Genomic DNA, 26294 nt, shown 5'->3' with positions numbered 1-26294 from the left:
CGTTTTAAACGCAAAGGGTCGTTACACCATATATTGATTTGATATTGATATTTAGTTAATAGAAGTTAAATCATAAATAAATTCAATTTGTGATTTTATTTTTGAAAGCATTCTCACTTTATTAACATGCCTAAGACTTTTGCACAGTACTGTGTGTGTGTGTGTATATATATATATATATATATATATATATATATATATATATATATATGGGAATTAAGGGGAGAATAGTTAGTCGATTTAAATATGTAAATGTAAGAAAGTAATATAGATTTTAAAAATACTAATAATAAGATAAAATCAAAATGGAAAAGTAAGGGGAAATAAAATTAAATTCCCTCAAAAAAGCCTAACTATGTTTGCCTGTATATCATCCTTATTGTGTCAAAATAATCTACTTTGCATGTCTATTTAATGAGTTTTTCTGGTATGAGTTGATCAAACTTTAATGTGTAGCCTGATGGATGGATGGATGGATGGATGGATAGACGGATAGATAGATAGATAGATAGATAGATAGATAGATAGATAGATAGATAGATAGATAGATAGATAGATAGATAGATAGATAGATAGATAGATAGATAGATAGATAGATAGCTGATGGGTAGTAAAACTGGTCTACTTTTTGAAAGTGTATGGACAAACACAAATTATCTATTTTATCAATGTTTTACTTAATGGTTATAACAGTTCACTAACCAACAATATCTAACAAACTAAAATAGATCAAAACATTCCTTTTCAAACCCGTGCTGAACCCATGTGCAAAGTCCGACACAGATGACGTCTCCTCAACTGCTCCTCGCTGATTGGTCGAATCTGTAATCATTCAGTGGCAACGCATGTCGTCACACAGGAACCGAAGGAGGCGGTCAAACCAAGATGGCGTTCCGCGATGAAGCAGGAAATATACTCGGTTTTCAGTAAATCTCCTCATTTGAGAGCGTCGACCGGAGCTTGTATGTCCGAGGACAAGTGAGAGACTTATTCGGAGACTGAAGGCAGAGCAGATATTGGTAAGGACACCGGTGGGACGTGCAGGGACAGTTTGAGGGGCGGTGGCAGAGGAAGTCGGGCCCTGTTAGGTCGCTTCACTAACCTGGACTGACACAAAACTAGACAGTTGTTTTTAACCAGGTGTCCACATCCATTTCTTTGCTTCTAGTTCTGAAGTACCAAATCTTTGGTTTTAGATCATACATATTTTCGTTATTTGATTGACATGTCAGATCGAAAAGAGAAAATCGTAGTAGCTTGGTAAGATGCCAGGAACAAATATGTGTCATCATCCAGTTTCAATATAAACCAACTTCGAAAGATTGTCTCATCAGTAACTTATATCTAAAGATTTATTGTTGAATTTAAACTGGTATTGGACTCATCTAGCTTGCTGTCTGTATGCATTTTTCGTTGTCTTTAGTACGCAACAAATCTGTTGGCTGTATGTAGTAATAACAGACGATCAGCTGTTATGCTTTTTTATGTAAGACATCATGGTTGGTGAAATGACTTAAAAACCGGTTTTATCAGCCTGTATGTCAGCATGTGATACAGTTTTGGGCTAGTTCCCTCCCTGGTTATCATGAAGCAGATTGTCAGTTGTGCTAAACTTCCTGTAAATGTAGAAGCTTGTGTGTTTACAGTTTCATAAGAAAAGTCCAAGCGATTCTTGTAACTTAATGCTGTTTGGACTATGCCCATGCTTTGTTTTCTAGTGATCTGACAATATTGTTTTATTAAATGTTCGACAGTATCCGATTACCAATATGCAGCCATTCTTTTTTACATTTTGACGTAATCAAATCATTCGACAACGACAACATGCCCTAATATGCATTATTATTGTTGGTTTGGGAATAGGTTATGTAAAGAGTAATTAATGCAAACAATATACACAATACATTATTAGAGTTTTTTTTTAAATACATTTTTTGTTCAGTCAGGACTCATCAAATTGTTTAAAAGTGCCAGTATAGATTTTTTTTCCATTAGCCTATTTTATTATTTCAAATTCATTTTCTTGTTTTGAACGTTCTATTCATCAAACAATCCTAAAAAAAAGTATCACTTCTGTTTTCAGCATTCAACAAGAACAGTTTTGCCATCAGGGGAATAAATTTCAATAAATACAGCCCTGGCCTGAAAAAAAACAGTTTCAAAATTGTACTGACACCAAACTTTTAAACAGTAGTGTATAATATAGGTCAAACTTTTTTCCATTTGTTATGACATAGTTTCAATTAAGTTTGTGTAATTCTTTGTATTTAAGAGCAATAGTAAGATTACTACTCAGCTCTTAACGTTGAATTTAAATAGCATATTTCAGTAGAGTCTTAAATCTCTTTAGTATTGTGTTGGCGTAATCACTCACAACCAAGCAATTCTGTTGTTATCTTAAACAATATAATTCTAATTCTGTCTTTCTTATACTTCTCAGCAAATTGTAACAGAGTATAACCAAAAGATTTTCTCAAAACTTGCTTGTTATGTGATATAGGATATATATATTGTAATTTCTTATGTTAAAATAGTAACTTCTGTAGAGAAAATCAAACTACCAAGGAAGAGAAAATAGCTAACTGTCCTCAGTTTGTGTGAATTTATGTTTGTTTATTTCTTTAGTTACTCTAAATGGCTGCGAGGAAGTCTGGATCAGATATCCACAACAACGGTGAGTCAGCCAAGCAGCTGTCATGACTGTTTATTATATTTAAAAAATACAACATTTAAATGACTCATTTGAACTCATTTGGTTCCCTTGTTCTTCTGTTTACTTGATGTTTCAAGGACCCGTCAGCTACCTTGAGGATGTTCCCTTCAAGCTCAATGAGAAATTCCGCTGTCCCTCAAAAGTGGGTCTTCCCATTGGCTTCTCTTTGTCCGACTGTAATTCCAAACTCTTAGATCTGCAAGTAAGTCGGATTTTCCCTCTAACGTTTCATCATGTAAGTGTTTTTGTCAGAAATAATGAATGCTTTGCTTTTACTCCAGTATGACTTCAGTCTAGAGCGACGGAGCGTTCAGTGGGGGGAGGAGCTTGCCAAAGCACGAGCCGCCGAAGCTCGAGCGGCGGAGGTCGCCCGGGTGGACTCTGAAAATGAAAGGCAGGCTGCTGTTCAGGATGCAGATGTCGGATTGGTTGGGGGGAAGAAAGCCCGCCCCTCTGATGAGCAGGACGTTCTCCCACCAGCACTGAACCCGGTTTTAGCTGGCCTGTGGCACAACGCAATCCTTACGCCTCTCCCAGCCCCCTCTTTTGGGCCGACGCAACCAGCACCTAGCAGCCCGGCCCCGCAGAGTCTGAACTTAGCTGACTTTGAGCGAGAGGAGGACCCTTTTGACAAACTTGAGCTTAAGACACTGGACGACAAAGAAGAGTTGCGAAATATCCTGCAGAGTCAACCGCAGTCGTCCATTTCGCCTCCTCAGCTTCCTCCAGCCGAAAATCGCCCCACTTCTCCAAGTACTACGCCGCCTCTTCAGGCCAAAGCAGGAATGTTCCATAAACCCAATGGACTGGTTGGACTGCTGGACTTAGAACGAGGTGGGGTTGTGGGGACCCCTCGCGGACAGATTGATGCCGACCGCCCATGTAATATTCGCTCACTGACTTTCCCCAAGCTTTCAGACCCAGGAGACTCCCCCTCAGAACCTCCTCTCAGCGTTTACCCACCACGCAGTCTGTCCAACGGCATGCCACCATCCCTGCAGAGAACAGCATCCAACACGACACTCCCCCAAGAGCAACCTGTCTATGCGCAGAATGGAACAACGAAGCAGGTATCGTAAAATAGATGAAAACATTTGCATTTCAGTGCTGATTGTTAGCATGTAAAATAGTCAACCCAGGTTCAGTGGAAAAACACGAATGTGACGACATTTCTGCAAAATTATATTACGCAGTTTCTGGCATGTTTCGCAAAAAGTAAAATCTCCAGTGAGTGGCGATAAACGCGTGTTCTAGTTTTATCTGAAACCCATGAACTTGAATCTGGCAACGTTTTATTTCATTGCTTGTTGTACTTATCGAAGTGAAATGTCCAGTGAGTCGTGCTTAATCGCATTTGAAAATAACATAGCCCCTACACTGAACCCTACCCTAATCTTATCCGATAGTGTTAACAAAAGCAAACGTGAGACATCAAAGTATTTGCTAAAGCAACCATGCTGTTTTAGCTTGCTTTGAGCTCTTTTTCATGACTCGTTTCACTTTAATCAAATGGTAGCTGACTAGCGGTACCAGGTGAGCTACCGAGCAATTTTACTATGTCAGAAAAGCCATACAAATGGAGCTGGTTATGTGATGAGAACACCAAATGTATTAGTTCACAAATCATTCACTACAAATCAAGTCATAACATAGTAAATCAAGTCTTTCTTAAAGTCCCCCTGTGGTGAAAATCAAGTTTTTAATGTTGTGTATATGTCTATGTGGTGTTTTTAATATGCTTTAAGACAAAACATGTGCAAATTCATAAGTCATCACTATTGCTGAGTATTTTCTCTTTAAAACTGCAGTGATCTAAAGACGTCACAAACTACCATGTAACCAATCACTTATTTGCTGGCGGGCTTTAGCATATCATTAACTATGACCGCTCTGAAGCAGTGAAGTCTCAAGAAAAGCCAGGTTGTCCCGGTATATTGAAAAATCTGATAGATTTAGCAATGTAGCGTGTGAATTATGTGTATTACGATGTTCTGATGAACTATATGCCTTTCTACACTGACATTCTGAATTGTTCAAAACATTTATTTTTTATAATTCAACTTTTTTATTGTTCAACAGTCAAAACTTCAGAGTACATCACCACATTATTCAGTAATCACATTTGCGGTTACACATTCAGCCACTAGTCACCATCAGTGGAATACAACCAAAACAAAAGCACATGGAAATTAAACAATTGTTAAGCAGCCCTATTCATTTACACCATTTTTATATGCTGCCAAAAATGATCCTATGTTTTTTTTTTTTATATTTCTCCCTCATTATGCAGTCTCCCCAACATTCTCTCATATGAAGCAATTTCAATCATCCCATCAATCCAGTCTTGGGTTTTGGGGCATTTCCAATTTCGTAAAATCATCCTGGCAGCTGTAATACAACCACTCTTAATAAGGGTAAATGTATTTTTTGCTATGGTGGGTTTCACTGATATATCTCCAAGAAGGTAAATTAGACCCCATCCACTCTTCAAGTACTGCCAGAATTTTACACCAGAATGGGTGAACTAAAGAACGTTCCCAAATCATATGTAAATAAGTACCCTTTTCTTCTGTTCAAAGCATTTCTAAGGATTCTGAGGCAGCTGTCTGACTCTGAGATGGCGAACGGGAACATGGTTAATGTAACATTAGCAACACGTTATTAGCTGTTTTATGACACAGTCAAGCAAAAGGCTAATTATATTAATTACCGGTATGTGTCCGACGTGGTTAAGAGCGATACCATTGTGCAGCGTTTGCCTAAGTTGACCGAGTGAATCTGTGAGCTGGTGTGAATGTGTGGAGGAGGGGCTAATTAGCATATTCATAGATCTGCATGTACTAAATGAAGCAAGGGTGTAGTTACATTCAAGCTATTTTAAGGCATGAAGAATGTTTTTTAACAATTTTTTTCACAATCAATTTTGGTGATCAAAGATGAATTTTAAAGGATAAAATTATTGACTACAGGGGGACTTTAACCAATCTATAATAATCTGCCCTTTAATTATAATTTCTGTGAAAAAGGAATAAAGGTTGGCGTTTTACTGCCACTATTGGTCATTTCAACTGGAAACTGCAGTGAATTTTATATATATTATGTACTTATGTTACAGTTTTGCCACAATGTAGGAAGAGCCACGTTTTTTCCAATGAGCCAAGGTTGAAAATAGTTCAACTAATTTTCTTCTAAACGTCTTTGCAGTCAAACCCCGTCACAGCTACTAACCATCCGCCTGCTGCCACGATCCTTCTCGGCCTTTCTCCCAGTGAACGACAGTGTGTGGAGACAATTGTGGGCATGGGTTATTCTTACGAGGGTGTTCTCAGAGCCATGCAAAGACAAGGACAGAATGTGGAACAGGTCACTTTTTTAGGCTTGGTTATCCTTACTACCAGTCTCTGTGATAGTGTTGTTTATGTAAACGATTAAATGAGACTCTTTAATCACTTAGTTGTCATTCCACTTCTCTCATTCGTAGGTGCTGGACTACCTGTTTACTCTCAGTCGACTGTGCGATCGAGGTTTTGATGTGACTGCTGTGGAAGAGTGCTTGGAGATGTACCAGGGCTCTGAGGAAAAGGTTGGTGAATTCTGACAGCCACAAATACACACAAAGACTGAATTACTAATTTGAATATACTTTTGCATCTATACTTGTTTCCATGTGAACTTGAAAACACTGATCCTATAAAGAATTTAAAAAGAATTATACTTTATGAACCAAGTGTCGTTTAAGGTAAATATAATGTCTTTACAGCAACATAACAGATAGTTCATTTCAGATGCAAACGTACAAAACTTGTCTGATCAAAAAGATCAAAACTTTTATTGACCATTAGCTCACAATAATCATAATAACATTAACATGTTTTATTAAAGGGTTAGTTTTGAAATATTTACTGTTCTTTTGAACGTTTTATTCATCAAAGAATCCTGAAATAAATGCATCCTGGTTTCCACGAAAATATTAAGCAGCACAACAGTTTTTCAACATTGATAATAAGAAATGTTTTTTGAGCAGCAAATCTGCGTATTAGAATGATTTCTGAAGGATCATGTGACTGAAGACAATAATAAGTAACATTTTATAAACATTCAAATAGAGAACAGTAATTTTAAATTGTCATTTTTGCAATATTACTGTTTTACTGTATTTTTAATAAAATCAGATTTAATCAAATTCAGTTTAAATATGGCAGTTCAGTAACATTTTATATTCACACAAAGCTATTACACAGTTTTTGAATCCCTGGAATATATCGCCTACTTTTATGTCTCCTCTTTATTTGTTATTTTTGGATCCCTGTGCCCATTCTGGACATTTTGCATTATATTCCATGGAATAAAAAGTCATAAATATTTTAAACAAATCAAGGTTGTGTGTAAATGATGACATTTTCATTTCCTTTTCAGTTTTGCGTTGTTATATTTATGCAACATTCTCTCCCATAGGCTCTTGAGTTCCTGCAGCTGATGTCACGGTTTGGGGAAATGGGCTTTGAGAGAGACACTATTAAAGAGGTACTACTCGTGCACAATAATGACCAGGATAAGGCGCTGGAGGATCTGATGGCCCGAGCGGCTGCGAGCTGAGCTTCGAGAGTCCGTCCACCTGGAGCCACCCCTCCCCTGGCCCTCCGAGGGGTCCTGGCTGTGGAAGGATGTGATTCTCTTATCTCTAAGACAGGACGACTGATTTTGTATCCTAATGAAGATATACCTCTTGGAGTAGGGATTGATGGCACCGCTCAACTGTGCATTCATCCCTCTTCAGCTGTATGTCTGTTAAGTGATCTTAGAATGGTGACGAGTGGGAGTAGCTCAAACCCTCCTCCGAGAATCGGCATTGGCTAGTGTCTCTGTTGCCATGGTGACAGGCTAGACTGGGCGGGACTGGAGAAACAGAATTGAGCGGAGCCCCATTGACGCCAGGTTTGACAGATTACGGACTCGGAGTGACACTCGAAGCTATTACGCTGCCATCTCCCGCTGCTGGACGCAGGCTTTCGAAAATTGAAACCTGAACACTCATAAATACAACCCATGGCTAAACAGAAACCCCACTGAAGTGCCCTCTCTCTATTCTGTCTCTGCTGTTTGTTTGTTCATACATTGTTTATATGTTTGACAGGTGGAAATAGTTTATCTTTCTTCATTTGTCCTTTTTTGAGATTATGTTTCTTTGCTCTATGGTTAGGAACTGCTTTAACAGAACTAATCAGCATTATGTAAGTTTGCCCAGTTGGCTTTTGCACTGGAATGAACACATTTGGCAAGAGAAATTGGTAAGTTCGGCTGGAGCTGCAAAATTTTAATGATGCCGCCACGTTTTCATACAAATGACATGCGAATACTGCACAGGCACACTGAATCACAGATGTTAATATAAACATATTTAAAGATCTGTAAAGATACACTGTCGGTTTCCATCTGTAATAAAGAAATTGAGAACATTAACACACCCTACTGAGGTTAACACATTAATATGAGATTTATTCTGAAATCTATTGGACGAAGCAGAAGAAAAATGGAGGTATACACTAGCACTCAAAAGTTTGGGATCAGTAAGATTTTGTTTTAAAGAAATTTATATTTTTGTTAAGCAAGGATGCCAAATATTGAAAGAATTCAAAATATATATATTCAAAGAATCGAACTGAAGAAATATGTGGAAACCAAATTTCCACAGAAATATTAGGCAGCACAACCATTTTCAGTTTGATAATGATTAGATATGTTACCAAATCAGCATATTAGAATGATTTCTGAAGGATCATGTGACACTTTAGATTTTTTTTTACATTAAATGTTTCTTTTTTATATAGATGTATACATGTAAATTATTACAAATATAGGAAATTGATTGATATAACTTGTACACCTGTACACAAACAGCGCATTAAATTGTAATATTTCACAGTATTACTTATTTTTAATCAAATAATGCAGCCTTGGTGAGCATAAGAGACGACTTCTTAGAAAACATGAATGAATCTTACCGACCCCAAACTTTTGAACCGTAGTGTCCTTAAGTGATAGTTGTGCAATAGATCTGAAGTTGAGACTGTGAATTCTTGTGGCACATCTTTTGGGCCAGTAGAAACTCTTTGAATGGACTTTGAGCTTTGATCACAAGAGGTAAAGTGCATGTCTGTTAAAATACTGGCCAACTTGCTCAGATAATGGCTTTCTCTTTAGAGGAAAGCAGAAAAAAGAAGCGAAACTGTGCAATGTAGGAACTTTACTGACATAATTTTTAACATATCTGACTCCGGTTGAATTTTTTGGCTCAAATGTAGATCCAATGTCTAACCTCATACTTTTTGATACTGAATTTTGACCTATGGTTATCAGCGGGTGAATGTCATGAAAAAATGTCCAGGTCATATTCCACCCCAAAATCCTAAAAAAAAATGTATTTGTGTATTGGAGAAAACCAAGCCTATTTTTAGGACCAATAAGTTGTTGTTGTTTGTTTGTTTTCTTCTTTTCTTTTTCTGAATTTTGTAACGAAACAAAACAAAAAATCTCAATTTCACTGCAATAATGGTCTTTACGATACTTAATGAGAAATAGACTTTAGTTTAAAAATAAGGTTTTTGTTTTGTTTTTTTGTAGTGAAACATGACCTGTATGTGTTCTTGAGAGGTTTTGTGACATTTGCCTGAAAAATTGTAAGTGTGCCATTTCGTTTTTTCTTTTTACTTTGTCAGTTCCCATCACACCAATTCATTTAGGTTGAGATGTAGATTTGTAATGCCCCAGCTGCCAGAGACCCTTATTTGACTCTTTAAAGTTTTCAAATATACAGCAGTCTTCAGTTGTAAAAGGCTTTTAGCTGGCATGAGACGGTACTAAAAACCTCAATCAAGATAGTCCAGAGAAACATGAGTGCGTTACTGTTGATACTCTTCAAATTATATCAAGCAATTTCCTCTGATATGGATTCACTTTTGAAAGATGTCCCTGGGGCAGATATATAGGTTATTGGGGACCTCATATGGCCCATTATGAATAAAAATGCTGCGTTATCATTTCGTTTTTATTTTTTCACCTTTATAGGTACAAAAACAGCCTGTTTAAGCTCACTTTCCATGTGCAATTTATTTTGACAAGTGTTGCTTCAAAATCATGATTAAATTGTGATGTGCCACGTGGCGTGGGTGCTTGTTGATGCAGGTGGATCTCATGTAGTCAAGGTCACCCAAAAATCAAGAGAAAAAATAAGAAAATGAACTTTGCATTTAGAATATTAGGATTTTTTTATAATGAGTTACCATTACGTAAACATACATTTCTCTCTCTCTCTCTAGATATAGATAAAAACAAGGGTTGGACAATGAAACTGAAACACCTGGTTAGTATGGTGTAGGGCCTCCTTTTGCGGCCAATACCGCTTCAATTCGTCTTGGGAATGACAGATACAAGTTCTTCACAGTGGCCTGATTGATTTTGAGCCATTCCTCTTAGAACATTGGCCAAGTCACTATGTGATGCTGGTGGAAGAAAACGTTTTCTGACTTGCTCCTCAAAATACTCCAAAGTGTCTCAAAAATGTTTAGATGTGGTGACTGTGCAGGCCATGGGAGATTTTCAACTTCACTTTCATGTACATCAAACCATTCTGTCACAAGTCTTGGTGTATGCATTGGTGCATTATCATGCTGAAACACGGCAGCTCCTTCAGGGTACAATGTTTGAACCATTAGGTGCACGTGGTCCTCCAGAATGGTTCGCTTGTCCTTGGCAGCGCCCATCAAGCATAGTTGGGAACGCCATGCCTAAAAACATCACTGATCCACCTCCGTGCTTCACTTTGGGCAGCAACAGTCGGGAAGTTAAGCCCTTCTCCACACCGTAACTCCCACGAATGTGGGAAAGACGGTGGTCTCATCAGAGAACATGTTTCACATTGTCAACAGCCCAAGATTTGCACTGTTGGCACCAATGAAACTGACTTGCATTGACACGAGTGACCAAAGGTTTGGCAGTCCGACCTTGAATGTTAACTCAGTAGAGCTCCTGACGAACAATTTAGTTGGAAACAGGAGAGTCAAGGTGTGCATTTAATTCTGCTGTATTTTTCTGTTTTTCGGATACATTCAGGGTTAGTACCTGGACATCCCCTTCAGACAACTTCCTCTTGCGTCAACAGTTACTCCTGTTGGATGTGGTTCGTCCTACGTGGTGGTATGCCGACATTACCCTGGATACCATAGCTCTCAATACACCAAAAAGACTTGGTCACAGATGCGCTAGTGAGACTTGTCTTCTTTTGAACTCTGATATGTCTCCCATTATGTTATGTGGATTGCAATATTTGATGTACAGCTGTTCTATTGCTCTGCTAATTCAACCTTCACACACTTCTCTTACTGATGGAATGTAAAATCAGTGAAGATTGGCCACCAGGCCGTGCATATATAGGCGTGAAACCTCCAACACTATATTGGACAGTGTTTCAGTTTCATTGTCCAACCCCTATATATATATATATATATATATATAGTCGTGAAATTGCAAAATCTACTTTTTTTTAATCTTTTTTTTTTAGATGAAATATGACCTGCATATGTTCTTGACAGATTTCAAGAGGTTCACCCATCCCGTACAGGACTGATTATTCAAATAAAGTAAACATGATTCTTCCTCGTCTGTTTGTGTCAGCATCCCTCAGTCTAGGCTGAACAGACTAGAAAAGGCTGAAAAGAACAGAGCAAACCCACAGCTGGTTGCATCACAAAGAGCATTCTGGCCTGGAGTGAGTCAGCGCTCAAATGCAGATCTATTGTTATAATTGTAAATGGGGAAATGTGCTGAACCTGACGGACAGGTAGAGCAGATCAGAGGGCCTTTGTCTTGATGATACAGAGATCTGTTGCTCTTAAAAGTGTTTAAAAATGTTTCGTTTTATTTAAAATTATTTCAGACTTCAGTATGATAAAACTTAATCTTCTTTTCAAAAAAGTGTGGCTGTCACTGCACTGGTGTTTATGATGCACAGATTTTGTCCAGGAGCAGCAATGGTGAAACTTCCAGTGGAACAGAAAGTAAGCAGCAACAAAGGTCACGGTTTAAGGAAATTCACACCCCACATGTTGAATGAGGTTGTTAAACAGCATATTGTGTGCCGTACAAAATAAACGATCAGCCGAGGATCCATCAGCCGATGGCATTGCTGAAACTGGGGAAACATATTCATCCCGTTCAGATATTAACCAATCCAATAATTAGAGAGGAGGACATTACTAATCCAATACATCACATTCAGTAATGCGAATTTCCAAAATGTTATTAATTAAATTAGTAATTTGTTATTATGTAGCTCTTTACACTCTGGACGGACTCTCAACCAACTTCATGAGGTGCTGGACACTTATTTCCTCTTTTCCTTCACTGTTCAGTCATCCTTTTAAAACAAACTTTAATAGCCTACTTTATATTTCTCTTAAAAAGTAATTTAAATAATGTTTATATATTTCATATTTAAAGTTAATAAGTTATACAGGTCAATTTCAATGATCTACAATCATATAATTTGCAGGAATATTTTAAACTGACTGACAACTTAGCGAGGCCCCTAATAAATCATAGCATTATAGACTTTTTTAACCTAATAAATAATTTTCTACTACGATTAAATGTTGACTTGAATTTGAGTTTGATGACCAGAGCTTATTTTTATCCAGCCAATTATAATTCTAAAAAGGAGACATTGTACATTATAAATGCCATAAACGTCTTTTAAAAAAGCACAGAATTGTAAGAATGAATATATATCTACAGCAGAACAAATCATTTACAAGCAGAAAATGAAACGTGAGACGGTTGAGCGTGCGCGCGCACGCAACCGATGCGCACGCGTACGCTTGACCTTGTTTTTGTTGATGTTTGACTAGAGTGCGGCTGCGCGCGGCGATGTACGTTGAAGGATGACGCGTTTTGTCAGGAGAACGACGGATAGAGAGAGAGAAAGAAGATAGGTGAAAAGTGAGCTGGGTGCAGGGGAGGGGCAGCTGTACCGTTGTAGCTCCTCCACACAGACGGAAAACAAACAATCCTGCCCTGAAAAAGATCTCAATCAAACGGATCGGGGATCGGCCACTAAAACAGAATCGGACGGTTATTCGATTCATCCTCGGCCGACGCGACTTGGTTGGATTCGATTAGTCGCGCCGCTTTACCAGCCCAGAGGCCGCCGAAATAACCCCATCGCCATTATATGATCCACTTCCCAGCGTCGCTGCTACCCTCCATGTGGGTGAGGGAACTGTGCGTGTCGGGCTATGGCGAGAAAAACAGTTAGCAGGAAAAGGAAAGCAGAGGAGCCCAAGGAACAACAGGTAAAAACAAAACAAAAAAACAGATCTCTGTTATACCTAACAAAAACACTATATGTAGCCATATGCTAACCTCTCGTTTTATATGAAATAATAACCACGTATAATGTAAAACAGAAGCTCGAAATGTGACACTTTACAAGCAGGAACAGATTGCAGTCTAATGTTAGCACCAGTCTGCTGGCTAAAGGCTAACGTTAATGGTGTGGTTGTTAACTTAGTTGTTGTTGACATTGATCCGGCATTGGTGAGCTGGTTTATTAATGAGTAATCATTTATCAGTTGCCTTGGACATTGAGGTTATGTGTCTGAGTACGTCTTAATCCTGCACTAGATTACAGGATAATGATACTCCTGCGAGATATACCTTAGACAGCATTAAGTTAGCTGGTTAGTCGCCCAGTAGGACTGAGATATAGTTCTCCATTATTTCATCATTGAGATGAGAAATATCAATAACACATGTATTTTTTATTTTTTTTGCTGCACAATGATATTGTCTCAATATTAACATTTAATGTTCTTAACATATGTATAAATGTATTCGATTGTCTCTTTATTGTTATATAACCATATATTTCTTCAGACTTATTCAATATTTTATATAATTATATATATTTTAAACATAAGAAAAAATATAAATGTAGTCTTTAAAGAACATTACTATACTACTTATGTCCTGACAGCAGGAAGAGTTTAATCTTAGCCACAGTTCATAGTTGTGTCTGTACTTTCTGTCAAAACTGTGACGTTTTAATGAAAAAAATTATATAATGACGCAATATCAAAGTCAACCTTCGTCCTGAAGGTCCTCTTTCTATATTTCACCTGCTATGAGTTCAACAAGGTCATATAGGCGCTTTTGAATTTGTATCATTTAAAACAATTGTCAATGTCAATATTTTTAACTTGTCTAGTTTTATCAATATTCATGATGAATATCTGACAAATTATTTTGAATCTGTTGATTATTGATCTGTATGGATTGATTGGCCAGTAATGGCTTAATTATGGCCTTGTAGTGATGTTAATGTGGATTCACAGGACAGGATAGAGTTGGGGGAAGGTGGTCTTCAGTGCAACACACTGACTAGTTGCTTTCCTTATTTGGTTTTGTTGAAGGTTTATTTCTGTTATCACAGGTTAACACTAAACGTATCCCTACTAGAAGAGAAAATCACTGATATCATAGGCCTCAATTTTCTCATAGTCAATTTTTTTAAATTGAGATTTATACATCATCTGAAAGCTGAATTAATAAACTTTCGATTGATGTAGGCCTATGTTTTCTTAGGATAGGATATATGGCCGAGATACAACTATTTGAAAATCTGGAATCTGAGGGTGCCAAAAAATCGAAACATTGAGAAAATCGCCTTTAAATTGATCCATTTATGTTTGCGATTGTCCTGCATTCACTCACAAAAATAAATGTTTTATATATTTATGGTAGGAAATTTACAAAATCTCTTCATGGAACATGATCTTTACTTAATATCCTAATGATTTTTGGCATAAAAGAAAAATCGATAATTTTGACCCATACAATGTAGGCTATTGTTGGCTTTTGCCACAAATATTCCCATGCGACTTATGATTGGTTTTGTGATCTAGGGACAGAGACAGTTACAGTAAGCCGTTTGCAAGGTTTATTCCTCTAAAAATGTTTGTTTGTGTATCCCGACCAGCACAACCCAGCAGCAACCAATGGTGTGAATTTGGGGGCGGGACTAGTCAGATGAGATGTTTTTGTAGTACAGCTTGATTGTTAATGTTGATACTTTGAGGTTTTCCCACAGTTTACTTTTAACACTCTTGAAGGTCTTTTTTTTGGTATGATTATACACTTGCAGAGTTTGTGAATGGGAAGGTGGCCGTGTATTGACTAAGATCCTATCCTCTATTTGGCCGTTAGGATCTGGGTCAGTCGGATAGAGGGCCGACGTTTACTGGCCTGAAGGGGGATTGGAAGAGCTTTACTAGAGTAGAAACGCATCAGTGTTTATGACTAGATCTTGCGTAGGACAGATTATGTCATTTCAGCGAGAGTTATTTAAATGGGTGATGATGTCTTGATTATAAGCATTATGATGTCAGTTCTGTTTAGCGGGAACAAGCATTAAAATGAATGAGTCTCCGTCTCACTGATTGTCGGGCCTACGGGAGCTGATATACTTCAAACCATTGGTTTTACACGCCCCTGTCATGGCTATATTGGATTTGCCGATGCTTGCTGGGAGCACAGAATCGCTTTGTCTGCCAGCTGGCGTTAGCATCAGATGGATGCCCTCACTTTTGTTGTTTGGCTGTTTAGGTGCGATATATTGTGTTTGATTGTATAGAGTGCTGTTAGCAGGGTGAGGTGATGCATTTTCAGTGCCACCAGGTGTTTTTCTTCGAATGCAAGCTGTTTTTAAAAGCTGCAAAAGTGCATACACAGTGCTGGATTGCAAAGGAGCCACCTTAAACCTGATGTCCTGTGAGATTGTTCTCATAATTTATGGTTTCTGTTTGAAAAAAGTTACATAATCAGAATGAGAGAGAGAATATGCAGTTTACTAACAAAGAGCATTTTTGTGAATTACGGTTTAAATGAACAAAGTTTTGTGAAGAGGATCTAATGCTCACTCAAAGTTTCTCTTGTCAACACTAATAATCATTTTTAGTAAATTTCCAAATCAATTTTTTTATGTTATGATGCTTAAATTTATTTGTAGCATTTAACATGATTGATTTGAGTTTTTAGTGGTTTATTTAATTTATTTAGTTAAATATATTTGACTTATTTTGTGATTTTTATCAGTTGAAACGTGAATTCCTGGTTTCACAGACAAGGGTTAAGTCTAGTCCCAGCCTAAAATGCATGTTTGAGCTGTTTTAACTAAAAGCACCTTGCAGTGACATATCTTAAAATATGTCAGTGCCATTATTTTTCTAAGACACATTTATAAAAGCAACTTAAATGTCCTAGTTGGACTAAGGCTTAGTCTTAGTCTAAGCCCTGTCTGTGAAACTATGCCGAAAATATCAGTAACTGCCAGTAAATGCTTTACAGTTTGTTTTAGATTATAGCATTTTTTAAAATCACATTTATTATGAAAGTAAATTGTTTTCATTTAGATTTTGTTACATCCTTTTTGTCCCTCTGACAGTTTGACTGGTGTCAGAGTGCATTCAAGCGTGCCCGCGTGTCCAGCTCAGCGCGTCATGCCCAGCACTGGTGGCAGAGTCGGCGGTCGGTGGTGTGCTCCGTGAGAGGGAGGGAGTTTCGCCCGCAGCAGCAGCACGAGTGGAGCTTCCAGCGTAGTCTGCGTGGATTCGCTGCTGGACGCATCCCCGGGATCCTCAGAGAGAGAGAGTTCTCCCTCGGCCGCCTCAACAAGGTGTTCGCTTCCCAATGGCTCAACCACAGGCAGGTGGTGTGCGGGACCAAATGCAACACGGTGAGGTGGTTTATGATTAGTACTTCAGTATGTGATGTTATCAATGCTGTACTGGTCTCTCCTCACATTTAAATCATGAAATATTTGAAAGTTTACTGTTAATTTTGATGTTTGGTGTAAACTGGGAAATAGTTTACTCTATTTCACAGTTTACACTTTCTTTTACTCTTTTGCTTTCACTCCCCACACATACAAGATGCAAGTTACTTTTATTCTCCAGATTTACTTAACCGTACTTAACTTCCCTGAGACACTTACTGGATATTCTGCATATGAGTTGGGTATTTACATTACTAAAGTGCAAGACATAAATCTTCCAAGAGAAAAGGCAAAAAAGTAGACCTACTATTATTATGGTTTACAATCTATATATATTCAACTAGTATTTTTTTTTTTAAAGGGGTGGTTGAATATGATTTCACTTTTCTAACTTTAGTTAGTGTGTAATGTTGCTGTTTGAGCATAAACAACATCTGCAAAGTTACAATGCTCAAAGTTCAAAGCAAAGGAAGATATTCTTTTAAAAACATTGCTTTTTAAGGACTACAACAAACGGCTGGTAGGGACTACACGAGCTTCCTCCCGAGATAGTGACATCACTAACCCTAAAATTTACATAACCCCCGGGAACGTGATTTATAGATTATCAAGACTGAATATGCTAATCAATGACTAGAAGATAACTACACATAAGCTACATAAATTCATCAACTAATCGTTCAGAAATGTTGCTCTACATGTTGTCACTTCTTGAGTCTCTCCATCTTTCTGACGGTTTTCTGGCATCTTTATATTCGGTTTGAATATAAAAGGCTAAAAGTTTTTGAAATTTTCAGTGTGTGTCTGTGTGAGGTAAAAGGACACTTGGTCTTGAAGCTCCGCCCCCTGTGCCGGGAGCAGCAGCTCATTTGCATTTAAAGGAACAGACACAAAAACGGTGCGTTTTTGCACCCTCAAAAAGTGTCAAATTTAACATGCTATATAAAAATATCTGTGGGGTATTTTGAGCTAAAACTTCACACGCACACTCTGGGGACATCAAACTTATTTTAAATCTTGTGAAAAGGGCATTATACCACCCCTTTAATGACAAAAACCCAACAAAATTACTTAAACTTTAACTAAAATTTAAAATATTAATAAAAATGTTGAATCTCATTGATACTAAAATAAAACTCCCTACCAGTTTGCAAAAGGTTTTCGAGGCACATGTCACCCTACAAGAATATTCCTGGTTAAATAAGCTCTATTGACAGCTACTGTGACATGCTGTTGATTGAAACAGAAAATAATTTTGGCAAAATGGCAAGAGGAAATACTGGTTTAATTCAGCCATATATGTTTGAACCAGAAACTGATTCAGAAGAAGTGGAAGAACGAATTATACAGGCTTTTCTACAAGTTGATGATTAGCCTTTGGCTTGACTACTTTAGCAAACAACTAATAATGTGTTGTTGCTCATTTTACATGTTCAAACCATGTTCCTGTTCACCATCTCGGAGTCAGATGGCTGCCTTCTGAAAATCAGTATCCTTAGAAATGCTTTGAACAACTTAGAAAGCCAGTGGAGAAAGGCATATAGTCCATCATAACAATATATGAACATAATTCTCTCGCTGTATTGCTAAATGTACCTGATTTTTAATATCAACAGAAAAATATACCGGGATAACCTGGCTTCTCTTTTAGCATGATATGTTAAAGCCCGCCCCACACGTTGATGGAATTGTTTACAACATGTTCGTGATGTAGAGAAGTTTTTGAGGTATTTTTTTCACTGCAGTTTTAAGGAGAAAATACTCAGCAATGGTGTTGACTGATGAATTTGCACATGATTTGTCTAAAAGCATATTATAAACACCACATAGACATTTTATAAACAACATTAAAGGGATAGTTCACCCAAAAATGAAAATTCTGTCATTCTTTACTCACCCTCAAGTTGTTTCAAACCTGTATGAATTTCTTTTTTCTGCTGAACACAAAAGAAGATATTTTGAAAAATGTAGGTAACCAGACAGTTGACTATGGAAGTCAATGGGGTCCATCAACTGTTTGGTTACTGACATTTTTCAAAATATCTTCTTTTGTGTTCAGCAGAAAAAAGAAATTCATACAGGTTTGAAACAACTTGAGGGTGAGTAAATGATGACAGAATTTTCATTTTTGGGCGAACTATCCCTTTAAAAACTTGATTTTCTCCACAGGGGGTCTTTAATATTCCTTTAAAGGTATAGTTCACCCAAAAATGCAAATTCTTTTTATCTCCATCATGCTTTTCCATACAGCGAAAGAGAATGGCAACTGTCAAGCTCCAATATGACATAAAAGTACAAAGAATATGTCCAGTTGTTTTGCTATATGCTTCCAAGACTTTCACCGTGGTTCTGAGATGTTCCAGACTACAATTTAGAGCTTGATAGATTTCACCTATTTATGTGTTTTATTTGTGTGTGGATTTCCAAAATGATCTAATTATTTTTGATACAGAATTCCTACAAGGATGACTTTTACTAATCCTGTTTTTCTTATTCTTTTAGCTATTTGTGGTGGACGTCCTCTCAGGACAGATAACCAGGATACCCATGCTGATTGACAGAGAGGGCATGGGAGATGTCTCCCAGGGTTTGGGTGGAGTGGGAGGCCATTTCCATTTCCAAAATCCAGGATCAGTCGGTGGCCTGGATGTCCAGCAGGGATGTGGCATCCATGCCATAGAGCTGAACCCCTCTCAAACTTTGCTGGCCACTGGAGGTGACAACCCCAACAGCCTGGCAGTGTACAGGCTTCCCACACTTGATCCTGTCTGTGTCGGGGATGTGAGTCTGCCTTTTGCTCCCTTTCTAGTTGTGCAAGTAGTGTAAATGTCAATGGATTAGTGGCTTTAGCCTTTGCCTCCATAAAAAGGAAAAACAAAAGTGCTCTTAGTGTCTAGCCTTGACTAACGTAATTGAAAACAATTCTGTTATTTAAAGACTCAAGTTTGGTTCTATATTTCTAACAGGATGGGCACAACGACTGGATATTCTCCATTGCATGGATCAGTGATACCATGGCAGTCTCAGGTAAGAAGCTTGCAGATCCAGTTTTGAGCAAACACTTAACACCGTGTCCTAACACATTAAGTGCGAGTGTACATTTCAAGAATTGCCAAAGTCATATTTCACCCCAAGCGCAAAGGGAGAAAAGAAATAGAAAGTATGTTTTGCATGAAGAAAATGTGGCCTAGTTCCGGAACATTAAGATTGATATTATTTTCATTACAGTTTAGCAAAGCCTTGCATGCATTTCTTAGTAACATACTGTAATGCGATTTATATTTTTTTACATAAATCTATTTCATTCTGATTTTAATAAAAAAATGAAAAAATGTCAGGACATGATGGCTTTCATTAGTTTATTACAGTAATGAGAATGACATTTTGAGTTCTAGTAATGATTTTTTTCTCTAAATTGTCTTGAATTTGTCACAATGCAAAAATACTCCTGAAACATGCTTTCCCTGACTACCCTGTTTGGGTGTATTTTGAGATTAATTATACGTTATCTCTTGTTGTACACAATCCTATGCTGTACATGGTTTACAGATTCTACTGTTCCATTAAAGGAGAATGCGTGTTTTTTGTTCACTGGAGCAGGATCTCGTGACGGTTCCATGGGTCTGTGGGAGATATCAGAGGAGGTGTTGTCTCAAGCGGAGAAGCATCAGAATGAGAAAGGTGTTCCTAGTTACTCCCACATTTCTCACCGCGCTCTCAAGGACATCCCGAAAGAGTACACCCACCCCTACAACTGCAAAGTGCGCGCACTAGCCTTCAACAACAGCCATAAGGTCAGCGGCTGTCTTTGACTCGTGTGGCTGTACTGACTCAAAATGAATTGTCTTTGTGCGTTATTCAAGCTCACCATTTCTCCAATTCCACTTTTATCTTTTTCATTCATCCATTAGGAGTTGGGTGCCGTTTCTCTAGATGGATATTTCCATCTGTGGAAAGCACAAGACAACCTGTGTAAGGTACAGTTACCAGTATCAGTACCAGTATTTTTTTTTTCTCTCATCTATTGGCTTTTAATGCCTAGCTCAATATTAGATTTTTATTGTTTTTTCCGTTAAATTTATTTTCAGGAACTTTCTACCAAACTTCCTTACTGTAAGGAGAATGTGTGTCTGGCGTACGGGATGGACTGGTCTGTTTATGCAGTCGGGTCTCAGGCTCACGTTTCCTTCCTTGACCCCCGACAATCGACTCAGAACATCAAATCCGTGAGCTCCAGGGAGCGTGGCAGTGGTGTGTTTTTTCCCCTTCCAAGATAGTTCACACAAAGTTAAAAAGTTATATTTTTGCAATGCAAACTGGTGTTAATTTTTCTGTTGTTTTTTTAAAAATGATTATTTCTTAGGTATTCGCTCTGTGAGCTTCTATGAACACATAGTGACAGTAGGCACTGGCCAAGGTTCCCTGCTCTTCTACGATATCAGGGCCCAGCGTTTTCTGGATGGCCCATCCAGCACACCCGGCGGGTACCGGAATCGCACAGCAGAGGGCATCCTTAAACTCTCCACAGGGAGAGGATGGCTGGTAAGATTGTCCATTTTGCATGCTGAAATGTTACATATTGATTAGACCTTGATTGATTATGTATCTTTTATTTGATGTAGGCCATTGCAGGCACTTAATAAATAAATATTTTATTTATTATTATATTTTACATACATTAGAGCTGCATGAATCTGGAAAAATTTAGTTAAAAAAATTGAAGATCAAGATTCTCCCTCGATTCTGAACAGACAACTAAAACAAATAACATGTAATTTTACTAGAGGTTCTTACTAAATGTTAGTTGCTGCAGTCTATTTAAAAGTGTTTCATTAATTTTTTTTTTAAAATCAGTTAACTCATAAAGACTTAACTTGTTTTACTGGATGAATCAGTGTTTGTGAATAAATGTCTTGCATTAATTATTCAGTCATTTGTTGCCACCTGTATTGGCTTAAAAATGTAATTGATACAATCTTGTCAAGTTACTTTTAAAAGGTGATTTACTCCATTTTGTTTACTACTGTAGACATTAGTGTTTATATCTGAACTATAAACTTTTATCTCAACTGTGATCATTTGAATTATTGTAAGATGGAGATAATGTGTGGTTGAAAAAACTGTGAAGCAGTTACTGTGAATGTTACAACTGCTCTGTCTGGCTGTGATCATGTTTGAATTGAGATTGCGATCTTTCCACGATTAATTGTGCAGCTCTAATATACACTACCATTCAGAAGTTTGGGGTGGGTACATTTTTTTTTTTAAGTCTCAGCAAGGCTGCATTTCTTTGATCAAAAATACAGTAAAACAGTAATATTGTGAAATATTATTATTTAAAATATTACTCTTTTGTATTTTGATATTTAAAAATGTAATTTATTCCTGTGATGTCAAAGCTGAATTTTCAGCATCATTACTCCAGTCTTCAGTGTCACATGATCCTTCAGAAATCATTCTTATATACTGATTTGCTGCTCAAGAAACATTTCTTATTATTATTATCAATGTTGAAAACGGTTGTACTGCCATATATTTTGTGGAAACCATTATACTTATTTTATATAAACATAGATTAATAGAAAGTTCAATAGAGCAGCATTTATTTGAAATAACATTATAAATATCTTTAGTTACTTTTGATCAGTTTAAGCCATCCTTGCTGAATAAAGGTATTCATTTGTTTAAAGAAAGTCTTAACCATTACCAAACGTTTTAAATTAAATCTCATACCTAAACAATTATTGTTTTGCATTTTGTTTATTTATGGAACTTTCATACTCATTTGATGTACATGTAATATTGCTATTTTCTTCTTTTGCTTTATACACCAACCCACTACCTAATTTTTACCATGGGCAAACCTTGCAATTAATTAGTCTATATATAAGCTCCTTTACAAAGTGCTTACTTAAGCAGTCGGTTGCCTGCAGCATCAGCCTCTGCTTACCATATGGAAGTTCATTAAGCAGAAATGCTGTCTGCTGCATTAATCAGGAGTCCACATGGAAGTATAACTGCTATTTGATTGGTTTAATTGACCCACTTAATTTGCTGCCCTTTTGTTAAAACTTTGAATAATTTAACTATGTAAGGGATAATGCACAGTTAGCCACTCATTATTGCAAAAATAAACAACTCCATACATCAGGGTCCTAATTTCCCTGTCTGAGGCTATTTGTCATAATGAAGTACCAACTGTACATTATCCTGCTTATTACATACATATACGCACTGTTCAAAAGTTTGGAGTCAGCAAGATTTTTTTTAATAGAAATTAATACTTTCATTCAGCAGGGATGCATTAAATTGATCAAAAGTGTTAGTAAAAACATTTATAATACTAGAAAAGATTTCTATTTCAATTAAATGCTGTTCTTTTGAACTTTATAGTCATTAAAGAATCCTAAAAAAGTGTGTCACGGTTTCCCCAAAAGTAGCAGCACAACTTTTTTCAACATTGAATAATAAGAAATGTTTCCACCAAATCAGCATATTAGAATGATTTCTGAAGGATCATTTGACACTTAAAGGGGTGGTTGATTATGATTTCACTTTTTTAACTTTAGTTAGTGTGCAATGTTGCTGTTTGAGCATAAACAACATCTGCAAAGTTACAACTTTCAAAGTTCAAATCAAAGGGAGATTTTTTAAGTACTACAACAAACGGCTGGTAGAGACTACATGAGCTTCCTCACGGGTTAGTGACATCACAAACCCTAAAATATACATAAACCCCGCCCTCGGGAACACACAACAAAGGGGGTGAGTCCATGTTGAGAAGAGGTAATAGGAGCTGCTAACACACAAGCTCTCGAAGCTCCGCCCTCTGTGCCGGGAGCAGCAGCTCATTTGCATTTAAAGGAACAGACACAAAACGATGCGTTTTTTGACCCTCAAAAATTTACAATTTTAACATGCTATAAAAAATTATCTGTGGGGTATTTTTGAGCTAAAACTTCACATACACACTCTGGGGACATCAAACACTTATTTATACATCTTGTAAAAGGGGCATTATACCACCCCTTTAAGACTGGAGCAATGATGCTGAAATATATTAAAATAGAAAACCGGTATTTTAAATTATAATAATATTTCACAATATTACTGTTTATACTGTATTTTTTATCAAATAAATGCAGCATCAATGAACATAAAAGACATCTTTCATTTAAATGGAACCAACATTTAAAAAAATCTTACAGACCCCAAAATGAACGGTAGTGTATGTATATTTATTGAGGCTGAATTAATATCAGAAAAGCAAAAATATCAGTCAGGTTCTTGTACCGTTTCTAAAATTCTGATTCTTCTCCCACAGAATCACGATGAAACGTGGAGAAGCTACTTTTCTGACGTGCGCTCCTTCCCGAACGCCGTGTACACACACTGCTACGACGACTCCGGCACCAAACTCTTCGTGGCCGGCGGACCCCTGTGTTCTGGCCTACACGGAAACTACGCCGGCCTCTGGAGCTAACCTCCGTCCTTCATCCCTCCATTTCGCTCTCACGTACCATGGGCTTATAGGCCATCTTCCATTTTTCCTCCTCACTCTTTTTCACTTTCAGTTTAGCTTCTATCCAAGATCATCCTCTATTTCTCAACGGACTCAGGAGCATACATGTGATTCTCAGCTGTTTTGTTTTTTTGTGTGTGCTTCTTCTTCTGTCTTTAAATTTTCATTTGCCTATTGTACTCCTGAATTGACATCTGTTTGTGTGTGTGACGAAAAAACGGCAAAGAAAAAAGCAGAGATGTGACCCTGGCTGATGTTTGATCTCATGGAGAAGTTCGTTTGAGTCCTGAAAAAAATGGAGGAGGTTTTCTCTTCTGTGCATTGGCTGCCTGAACCTTTGAGAACTGTGGAAAAGTGTAAAAATATATGAAAATATTTAACAGTCTCGCTGGGCATTACGCTTAAGATTATTATTTTTATTTTTTTCGTTTGCTGTTTTTTTTTTTTTTTTTTTTTTTTGGTTGCTAGAAACTTGGCGTGTTGAGTTTGTTTTGTTGTGTGATTTTCGAAGACCTGCTGATCAACCCTCTTTCATGGCTCGCAGTGGACTGACATTGTGCATCCTGAAAAGGCTAAGAATCGGCATTTGGAGATGAATCTTGGTAAATTAAACGGACAGCCTGACCTGTAACCTCACTGTGCAGTACTGGACACTGGAGTCAAGACTGCATATGAAGAGCACGGAGTAAACATGGACATGAATCGCATAGCGGTCAATGAAGACTTGTACCCGTTTTCATTTTTCCCTTATGTTTTCAAAAATAATGGCAGGGAGAGACAATTGAAGGAAATCAGATACAGTTTGTGTTCTGTTGGAGGTATTTTGGATAATGCCTCTTTTATTGCTGATTCTGTACTAACGCACGCACACACTCGCATCAAGATTGCAATTTTCCCTCTGTGACATTTAGACATCTTATTTATTTTGTATTGTTGCCATCACTAGCACTCATGACATTCAGGTACAATCATATTTGTTAGGATTGTTGCTTCTTATCTTCTCTGCTCAAAGGCAGGGCAGTTTTGTGTGACATTGTTGCCTTTCCAGAGTCTTTCTGTGAAAGACTTTTGCAGATTGAATTTGTTTAGGCTTTTCTTTCTTTTTCTTTTCTTTTCTTTTTTTTTTTTTTTTACATGGAAACTTTCATGAAATTGTCACGAAATTGTTAGTCCAATGACCACAGTAACAGGCATATATTAAGCAGAAATTAACCATCACTTTTAAAATGTATTTTATATATAAAATGTATATGTATACATATTTGGAATCTAATAGAGGGAGAATACAGTTTATGTAAATGTCAGAGGATATATGTGCGTGTGTGTGAGTGAACTAATCTGTCATTATTTTGGTGGTGCCCTTTTTTATACACACTTCCTGAATGTTTTTACAGATTACAGAAATGTAAAGATATTGTACAATATAAAAACAAAACAAGCGAAAGAACAGTAACATGAGACATTCTTAAAAAAGAAAATGAATAAAACTTTATTGATGTATTTTTCTTCCATTCTGGCTTTGCATCATGATGTTTCTTTATGCTGAAGACTTTTAAAGCTTTTAATATCAATTTATAATTCGTATTGAGAAAAAAACTATATATATATACACAGACACACACACAAGAGTGGTTAAAGTGGGATTTGGCAGGTGGGGGAACCCTCAAATTTTGTGTAGGTGCAACAGGGAAAAATGACTCACTGTGGGACAATATATTGAGTATTGTGGTATAGCAATACTTTTTGGGACAAAAGTGTCACTGTGGCACAATAAGATATTTTAATGGTTATTTTGGTCCATCTACATCTACACTGATATGATGACGATACTATGTTAAAATGGCTGAACACCACAGTATGGAACACAACCTTGTTTTTCAGAATGTAAATTCAAACATAAAAATGGCTGAAGACAACTATAACAGAAATAAATCACAACCACAATTATGTAAATTTGACATTAGCCTACTTCACCTTTGACTTTTAACTCCACTGCAACATCCACTTGCTCTGGCTAAAACAGCAATTGTCAGGGGCGGACTGGGACAAAAATTTAGCCCTGGCACTGTAGCCACACCTGCCCTGTTAATTTTAATGGTGTCCGTGCCGGAGACTGTGGTGTCCGTGCCAGAGATGGTGGTGTCCGTGCCAGAGACGGTGGTGTCCGTGCACTTGTCTGTGTTGGAGATGGCGGAGACGTGCCAGAGACGTTGGTGTCCGTGCCGGAGAAAGTG

At 37.3% G+C, this 26294-nt stretch overlaps 2 protein-coding genes across 2 annotated transcripts; both read left to right on the top strand.

The window, feature by feature from the left end:
• Positions 1-843: 843 nt before the first annotated feature.
• Positions 844-9750, top strand: ubap1 (ubiquitin associated protein 1). The gene is made up of 7 exons (XM_084136113.1): positions 844-1019; positions 2626-2674; positions 2791-2915; positions 2995-3783; positions 5918-6076; positions 6195-6296; positions 7169-9750. Exons 2-7 carry the CDS (start codon positions 2635-2637, stop codon positions 7307-7309), a joined length of 1356 nt encoding a protein of 451 aa, XP_083992239.1. The 5' UTR covers positions 844-1019; positions 2626-2634; the 3' UTR covers positions 7310-9750.
• Positions 9751-12624: 2874 nt separating this feature from the next.
• Positions 12625-25571, top strand: dcaf12 (DDB1 and CUL4 associated factor 12). The gene is made up of 9 exons (XM_084136112.1): positions 12625-13059; positions 16209-16499; positions 19041-19319; positions 19505-19565; positions 20139-20332; positions 20450-20515; positions 20627-20789; positions 20902-21080; positions 23863-25571. The coding sequence occupies exons 1-9, from the start codon at positions 13003-13005 to the stop codon at positions 24019-24021; spliced, it is 1449 nt and encodes a 482-aa protein (XP_083992238.1). The 5' UTR covers positions 12625-13002; the 3' UTR covers positions 24022-25571.
• Positions 25572-26294: the final 723 nt, after the last annotated feature.

This window comes from Abramis brama, assembly GCF_963993115.1.
Source record: "Abramis brama genome assembly, chromosome: 15".
In the NCBI taxonomy this organism is placed as follows: Eukaryota; Metazoa; Chordata; class Actinopteri; order Cypriniformes; family Leuciscidae; genus Abramis; species Abramis brama.
This window is presented reverse-complemented; position numbering and strand designations above follow the sequence as displayed.

Coding starts and splice junctions, on each gene's coding strand:
- ubap1 (XM_084136113.1), top strand. CDS start 2,635: ATGGCTGCGAGGAAGTCTGGATCAGATATCCACAACAACG. Junction 2,675..2,790: donor ATCAGATATCCACAACAACG/GTGAGTCAGCCA, acceptor TGATGTTTCAAG/GACCCGTCAGCTACCTTGAG. Junction 6,077..6,194: donor AAGGACAGAATGTGGAACAG/GTCACTTTTTTA, acceptor TCTCATTCGTAG/GTGCTGGACTACCTGTTTAC.
- dcaf12 (XM_084136112.1), top strand. CDS start 13,003: ATGGCGAGAAAAACAGTTAGCAGGAAAAGGAAAGCAGAGGAGCCCAAG. Junction 19,566..20,138: donor TGATACCATGGCAGTCTCAG/GTAAGAAGCTTG, acceptor TCACTGGAGCAG/GATCTCGTGACGGTTCCATG. Junction 20,790..20,901: donor CTCCAGGGAGCGTGGCAGTG/GTGTGTTTTTTC, acceptor ATTATTTCTTAG/GTATTCGCTCTGTGAGCTTC.